At 32.6% G+C, this 8,876-nt stretch overlaps 1 protein-coding gene across 1 annotated transcript in view; it reads right to left on the bottom strand.

Moving 5' to 3' along the window:
* Positions 1 to 458: 458 nt before the first annotated feature.
* The window catches only part of LOC129232148 (phosphatidylinositol-binding clathrin assembly protein LAP-like), a 29,749-nt gene continuing 21,331 nt past the window's right edge, over positions 459 to 8,876 (bottom strand). The window contains exon 12 of the mRNA XM_054866389.1: positions 459 to 806. Within this exon, the coding sequence (XP_054722364.1) occupies positions 459 to 806 (348 nt within the window). The remainder of the gene's footprint in view (positions 807 to 8,876) is intronic.

The following is an 8,876-nucleotide window of genomic DNA, read 5'->3' as shown; positions in this document are numbered from 1 at the left end:
TTGTAGTTCCTGAAAAACCCTAAAACCTGTTAAACTCAAGAGTAGAAGCTCTCCTTTTCAGTGAATGTAAGTAGTACTCAATGGTACTGATCAACAGATTAAAACAAAACTAAAAAATATTAAAATTTTGAAAAAAATCAAAACTATTTGTAATTTTTTTTTTTTTTTTTTTCAAAAAGGTTAGCAAAAAAAGTTGATTACAAATTTCCAAATAGTGCATCTTGGTTTGAACAGAAAATCATTATAAATAACTTTCATATAAAACATAATTTAAAAAAAAAATATGGTGCACTGTTTAGAAAATGTGAGAAATGGTGCACAGGCTGCCACTTTTGATGAACTTGATCTTGGCTCAGGAACATTTTTAGGGAAAAACCAAAATATGCTTGCAACATACGTTTTTTTTGGAACTATAAGATATGTTAAATTCTAAAACTTGTGAGACTATGATAACCTTTCTACTTGGACCCACATGAACTATTACACCTTTGCAAAAGAAACAGTAATAGAAAAATATTGAAAGCAAAATTTCTCCAATTCACACCTTCTGTCCCAACATTTGCAAAAGGCACCTGGTGAAACGCTGTCTGAGTGCTCATGAAATTATCGGCCGTTGAAGTGTTGAGTGACATCAAATCGTTGACAGATGATGCTTTGGTAGCAACAGGCGCAGCAATTTCTTTGGGTCTCGTAGGAGGGCTTAAAGATACTGGAGCAGAAATGGAAGGAGGGGGGATGGGGCTCGGAACCTTCCTCAGCCCCGGTTCGGGAGTCGGTTTCGTTGCCAATTCCTTGAGTCGTTGCTCCTATTTTATCGTAAGAAAAAAGAGAAAATAAATGATTTGCAAGAGTTTTATTTTGATAGGTCAAAGATAACGAATAGCGTGAAAGCATTGGTGTTAGTAACAACCATGTTTATCCAAGCAACAAAGTAAAAAATCACGCAGTACATGCAGCAGTTATTATTCTTATTAATTTTTACCTACCAAGACAAAAAAAGCAAAAGAATAAAAGTTTAAGCCTTTCGTCTTCATTAGGCGAGTTTCCATTGACAGTTTCGACCCCTCAAATAACCTGCTTTTCATTGCTTTCCGGTAATTTGCCCGGAAAAAGAGGATTTTTCTCCCTCCTGGAGTAAATGTGGAGTTTTTATCCAGAATTCATTGCGCAAAACAAGTTCATATACTTGCTGGGTACAGCCACTAAGAGTTGCTGGGTAAAAACCGCTTTCTCTGGTACAATGGATAACCTCTTTTAATATGTAAACGGGGAATTTTTCAACCATTTTTCGACCATTTTTCGGAGCCGGGGCAGTTATTTGCGAGGTACAAAAGCGTGTTGTGAACATGATCATTAAAGATCCTCCAATTTTTTTTTTTTTTAATTTATAAACACTAAATTTACTATTATTTTCACAGTTGAATTTTTATGAACATTTTAAGCTTAAAACATTGTTGTTCATAAAATTGTCTCCACCCCTTCCCCTAGCCCTACAAACAACAACTGAAATCGGGGTTTTAAGACAAAAATTAAAAAATAATTCCACAGAGAAACTAACTAGAACAATGAACAGTAGGCATTTCAAGTAAAACATATGGTGATTTGGTAGTGATAAAAGATAGTGAACAGTAAAACAAAAGATGCTTATGTAAAACACCAGGTTTGCATCAGTTATCATTGTTCATTTTTAAATAATTTTTATACCTACTTAAATTAACACATACTGAGAAATTTAGTTACATTTGTACCATACATAAATGAAGGGATATGGGGAAGAACATTCATAGTCCACCACTAATTTTCAAAGTTTGAAGTCCCCAAGCTTTACTATGTTAGCTCAAATATTTTCCCTGTTAAAACTCAGAGACTGTGATTTTTCTTGCGGAAACAATATTACAGTTAAATACTGTCGGTAATAATCTACCATTTCCCACAGCAAGGGGTTATAGACAATAGCCATGCTTTGAGAAGGAAAGATTTTCATGAAATTGTGAGTTTGTGACAAAGGGGAGAGGAGAAAGGGGGTCAAAAATGTTGAAGGAAAAAAAAGTTTAACATGATAGCCCTTAAACTGAAATAGGCAGAAAAAAAAAAATTAAACTTTGATCGTTCTACCCTGTGCAACTTCATATGTGGGTGTGTAGAAATACATAATACGCAGGAATATATACATTATATTTTCTACCCTCCTGCTATGGAGCAAATTAAAATGAGACTTGTCCCAACACAATCAAATAATTAACTTTAAAACAGTCAATTTGACTTTTATAAAAATGAGGAAAATGAGAAATGTTAAAGCACATACTAACCATTATGTTTTGCCAATCAAGCGATAAAGAAACCACCTCCTCATGCAACTACAGCAGGAAAGAAATGAATTTTATTTCTACTAATGCAAGAAAGCAAGGCAAGAGGTCCCCGAGTAATAAATCATGCTAAAATACTGAAGCACATGCACTAAATACTAATTCTACAAAAACATGCAAATTGAGAGAAATGAAAAGCATTCTAATAATGAATGAAAAGAAATTATAAAAGCAACATTTACATATAAGAAAGTTAAAAATAAAAAGGAATCAAGTTTATTTAAAAAGAAAACAAAGCTAAAAAGAAAAGTAAAAGACTCTTTTGGTACCTAATTTTATGTAAAAAATACTTCATGCAGAAAGAAAACTTATGTTGAGCATAATTTTTTCATTCCAATTGAAAAGGTTTGTTCCACCTCAGAGTAAAAAAAAAATACGGAAAATTAGCAAATCAACATAATATTATAGCTTGCATTCGTTCTCTTTTCCAGAGCAAGAAATGTTTTTAAAGGCTCTGTGAACTTACTTCATGCATTGATAATCAGAAATAAGGGTCAAAAATGTAGTCAAGCATATTTCCACTTTTTGAGTTTTAAATACAGTTTTCATTTCGTGGAAAATGGGGAGAAAAGAAGGCAAATGGAATATTTAAAGCATTACATCTGAATGTTCTGTTATTTTCAACAGGGTTCTCATACTTGTGGTTAAAAAAATTCATGTTTTCCAAGTTGTTTTTTTTAGAAAATTCCAGGTTACTCTTACTTGCTTCATTCAAAATTAAGCTCAAATAAAAATATTTTAAAAATGAAATAAAACTTGTTTGAAGAAGTAGTAATCCCACAACTTTTCCCCTCAGCTTTAAAAAACAAATCTTGAAATTTTTTTTCTCCCTAAATTTTAAGATTTTTTTTTTTACATTTTAAATGTTCAAAATTGCTAACATTTATTAATTGTTGAAAACAAAGTACTTTCAACTCTTTTTAATGTTTCTTCAATGCCATGTGTCATGCGTAATATAAGCATTTTGCTGTAATCGTGCAGCAATTTTTTAGCATCTGCTATAGGTATACAATACTTCTCTTATTTTTCTTATTAGTATAAAACACAAAACATATTGAGAAAAATACAAAACTAATTTTTAGTACAATTATGATTAAGTTATTCATGCCATTTTCCTTGACAATTCCAGGTTTTCCGGGAGAGTACAAACCCAATACAAATGCAAAACATCAAACATTCTAGAGTTGGGGCAAACCTAACCTGGCACTCACTATTGTAATGCTGTGATTTGGATCTGCATAGCCTTCACAATGCTGCCAGATTAGGTTTGCCGCAACTGTAAGTTTTAAACATCAAAATGTAGTACAAATCTTTTTTCTTTTTCATCTCCCACTGGGTCAATCCATTTCAAATCACCCAGTCAGTGTTGCTCAACATTTTTAATTTTCCCGATTCTTTTATCATGGATTACCTATGGGTAGACATTAACAAAACTGCAATTGAAAAAAATTTACTAGCCATATTTTTTATTTGGCAGCCATTTTTAAAATGGCAATTTGGCAAATTTGACAAAAAATACAGTTTGCGGAAAATTGTATTGCCAATTCATTTTTAAAGATATCAAAATAATTTAAAAGCCAGTGTGTTAAGCATAAAATGACCTTTAAATAGACCATATTTTTATTTTCCTATCATGCAGGAAAGTCAGTTAAACTCTTTCTCTAAAAAATCGGAAAAAAGTTAACAATCACTAATTTTTGAGACCGTAAATTTTTAGGAAGGAAAATAGACTCAGCAATATTATTTTATTTCTGTGTTTGAGTACTCATAGTACTACCAACAGCATAAGTTTTAGTCTTTAGAATGAACTAGTTTTTTTTCTACGACTTTTCAAAAATGGCGAAAAACACGTTAATGCCAATTTTCGTAGGTCAATATCTGAAAAGGGACTGAATGAAAAAAAGTGAAAATTTTATAAAATGTTCTTAATACTAATAAGAATGTCTCACAAAAAAATTATGACTGATATTCAACTACGTTTTGAGTTATAGAGCTGTGAATTTCAATAAAAACGCTACCGTTTTAAATACACTCGTGCAATGCTAAAGTAACAACTATAGGCTTAAAATTATTTAAACTGGCAAAGTTAGTTGATGCTTAAGTCAATAAATTATTATTTAGAGTTTTAAAAATAATTTACTTAGTTTATATTTAAATGCAGCTCAAGTTATAATATATAATACTGCCAAAAACATTTGTTAATATAAACAACAACAACTCGCCCATAAAGCATCTTAAGCTAATATTCACCACAGCAGCTGGGAAGAAAAATTTTAATTCTGTGAAGTGTTGTGTGGTTTTCTTCTCTTTCTTTCTTTTTTTTTTTTAATCTATCTTTAAATGCAGGTAATGATCTAAACAAGAGCCTTGTAATAGATGATCTGATTTTAGTAGAATCCACCATCAACACTGATTTCTTTCATATTATCTAACGTATCCAATTAAATATTCTTGAGCAATTCTAGCATTTTAAAAAGTTTATATTTCTTTTAATAAAAATCGTTCTATCATGAAAACATAATAAATGACATGGGATAAAATTATTTATATACTCTAGTTTAAATTAAATTTTCTTGCTTTTACTGGTATATCAAAGAACAGATGAAAAAAAAAGAAAGAAATAATGGCTATTTTTGCCATGGTAGAATTCGAAAGATACTGCTGTCAAAAGCATGGATTTTTCACTATCTTCTCTCTTTTCTGGTTATTTACTTGTTCAGTAAATCTGACTCAAGCATTCATTTGCCAATCTTTGTTTTTCTTGTTTATTTTTTATGGTTTTTGGGGTTTAAATCTATTGGTGTAAGAGAGGCAAAAAAAAAAAGTAGTCTGCAACTGCTTGTACAGTCAAGATCTTTTCTGGTGCTCACAAGTCTAGACTCCAAGGTGACATGCTTTGGTATGGATGAGGTTCAGTTGGTGATAGTTATTTGACTAGTGAACATGTCCTGCTTTAGAGTGTAGTTTTGGAATTGTATTTTTCTGTTTGCATTATTGTGCTTTTTTAAATCCACCTAATATTAGCTTTCAAGAATTTAATTGATTGTTTAAGTATTCGGTATGAGTTGTTTTGTGGGTGAACTAATAAGTGAACAGTGTCATAAACAACACTACAACAAAGAAGTACCTAAAGAGTTGATCAAGGTATGTGACTTGCCATCTGAAGAACAATGTTTGCTAAAATTAAGAATTTCAAATGAAATTACTAATATTTGTCATTACCACAGAGATAAATATTTACACAAGTACAACCACATTTTTGGGAAAAAATGCTGTGACTCATTTGGTAGCCACAAAAGGCCAATCAAAAACGGTTTGCGTAAAATACTAATTGAACACCTTTCCAAAAGTAAAAATATGAACATTGAACTAATTCCTGGACAAGCTCTATGTTCAAATTGCGCATCAAAAATTTTTGTAGAAAAACTGTCCGAAGATGAAAAAAATAATGCTGAGGATGATCCTGAATTTCTTCCTGGCCCTTTTGAATTAGTAGAGGAGAATCCGTTGTATCAATTGGAATCCATTTGTGAAACTTTGGAATTGTCTCCTTTATGTAAAATAACAAAGCTTAACACAGAACAACGACTGTCAGCTTTGCAAAGAAAAACTGATAAAATTACAAGCACAGTCAAGCGAAAATTGGATGAATCTTTCCATAATGACTTAGAAACACAGAGTTTAAATAAAACAGATACTTCAATTAGTGAGTACTACGCACTCATTACTAAACTAAAAGAAAAATTCAAAGTGTCTAGTAAAGATGATAAAATTAAGATAATTAGTCTACTGCCAAGCTCATGGTCAAAGAATAAAATAGTTGAGGACTTTGGTGCATCTGAATACATGGTAAAGTTAACTAGGCAGCTAGTAAAGGATCAAGGTATTTTGCCACATCTTTCAAAAAGATAGGGCAATCGAATAAGTGAAGCTATTATTAACTGTGTTAAAGAGTTTTACGAAGATGACGAAAATAGTCGCTTATGCCCTGGTAAAAAGGAATATGTTTCAACTATGATTCACAATGTCAAGGTGCAAAAACAGAAAAGGTTAATTCTTCTCTCACTCAACGAACTCTACAGCATATATAAACAGAAATATCCAAATCACAACATTGGTCGCTCTATGTTTTGCGCTTTCCGACCAAAGTGGTGCGTTCTTCCGGGTTCATCAGGAACTCATAGTGTATGTGTTTGCAAACATCACCAAAACACAAAGCTTATGATAGAAGGAGCAAAGCTTAATTTAAATTATAAAGACCTCATAGCTTTCATGGTATGTGATATTGAAAATGAAAAATGTATGCTTGACACCTGTTCAAAATGTCCTGGACCAGATACCCTGCTTGATCTCTTACAAAATCAAATTGACAATCTGCCTGATGAAGTTGCTTTCAAACAATGGGTGCAAACCGATAGAGCTGAGCTCATAACACAAGTAATGTCCAGTGAAGAGTTTCTGCATTCTCTTATTGATAAGCTTACTCTTTTAAAATCCCATCATTTTATATCAAAAGTTCAAGCTAAACATTTCAGGGAAACTAAAGAAAACTTGGAAGATAACCACTGTTTAGTGATTGGTGATTTTGCAGAAAACTTCACATTCACAGTGCAGGACGAAATACAAAGTTTTCATTGGACTAATACACAAGCAAGTCTTCATCCGTTTGTAATATACTACAAAAAGGAAGGAACGGTGAGTTGCAAATCTATTTGTGTTATTAGCGACCACCTCGATCATAATACAACTGCTGTGTACACATTTCAACAGCACCTCATCAGGGAAATCAAGAAAATTATACCAAATATTGAAATGGTTGTGTACTTCAGCGATGGCGCAAGCAGCCAATACAAAAATAAGAAAAACTTTGTGAATGTCTGCCAACACAAAAACGATTATGGTGTGCAAGCCGAGTAGAATTTCTTTGCCTCATCACATGGGAAGAACTCTTGTGATGGGATTGGCGGAACAACAAAGCGAGAAGTAACACGAGCATCCCTCCAAAGACCTTATACAGATCAAATCCTGACTCCACAAGACATGTTTAAATACTGTCGGAACAACATTACTGGAATCAAATATGTATATGTTTCTTCAGCTGAAATTGAGCGAATGGAAACAACACTGACCGAGAGATTTGAATGTTGTTTAACAGTGAAAGGTACAAGAGGCTATCACAGATATGTTCCCTTAAGTAACAATGAAATAAGGTGCTTTGTTACTTCCACAGGCTCGAGATTTGATGATCATCAGACTTCAATATTATTTACGAATGTGTCGTCTTTCACAAATAATGACTTTGTTGCCTGTATATACGATGAGAAGTGGTGGCTTGGAAAAGTTGAAGACAAAAGTGAAGGTAACAATGATATTTTGGTGCATTTCTTTCATCCTTCTGGACCAAAAACTGCCTTTCAACTGTCAAAAAATGATACTGCTTGGGTACCCGCAAAAAAAAATAGTATGTAAAGTTACTTCATTGGAGCTCACAACAATGTCTGGAAGAACACACAACATAACTGATAAACTGTGCAATGAGATATCATATTTGTTTAACATATGTCTTTAATCAAAATTACAGCTGCCAAGTAGTTACAAGTTTTACATAAAGATATATAGAAAAACATTAGTGTGTGTTATAGTTTGTGACAGTGTAGTATATAAAACATATGAGCAAGTTCAAGCATTTTACCGGTAGTACTACTACTACAGTCCTGTATTTTTAAAAAAGAAGAAATGAACAATGTGTTGATACTTTATTGACTTAAGCATCAACTAACTTTTTTTTTTTTTTTTGACTTATCTCGGGCATGTTTAGCAATGCTAAACAACCCCCATGAATCCAAATATCTGCAAAAAATCCAAGAACAGCAATGGGTCACTAAGGACCTCGTCTTTCGTAAAACCCAAACAAGATAGAATGTGCTCAGGTGAAACCTCTCCAGCAGAGCACCAGTGACACTCCGGAAAAGTCTTGATATTCCCAGAGAATCTAAGAGCTTTTGTGTGGCCACTCAGGAATCTCGAATATGTTGTCTGGAGGAGTCTACCCTTGAGTCTAAAGGACTCACCAGGACATTTTGCAAAATACCAGGCGTGTCTGGGAGGTGTTTTCAATTGGCGATTGAGCTCCATTTATCAACTAACTTTGCCAGTTTAAATAATTTTAAGCCCATAGTTGTTACTTTAGCATTGCACGAGTGTATTTAAAAAGGTAGCGTTTTTATTGAAATTCACAACTCTATAACTCAAAACGTAGTTGAATATCAGTCATAATTTTTTTGTGAGATATTCTTATTAGTATTAAGAACATTTTATAAAATTTTCACTTTTTTTCATTCAGTCCCTTTTTAGATATTGACCTACGAAAATTGGCATTAACGTGTTTTTGGACATTTTTGAAAAGCCGTACAAAAAAAAACTAGTTCATTCTAAAGACTAAACTTTATGCTGTTGGTAGTACTATGAGTACTCAAACACAGAAATAAAATAATATTGCTGAGTCTCTTT

Source organism: Uloborus diversus, unplaced genomic scaffold, assembly GCF_026930045.1.
Source record: "Uloborus diversus isolate 005 unplaced genomic scaffold, Udiv.v.3.1 scaffold_11, whole genome shotgun sequence".
Taxonomy (NCBI): domain Eukaryota; kingdom Metazoa; phylum Arthropoda; class Arachnida; order Araneae; family Uloboridae; genus Uloborus; species Uloborus diversus.
This window is presented reverse-complemented; position numbering and strand designations above follow the sequence as displayed.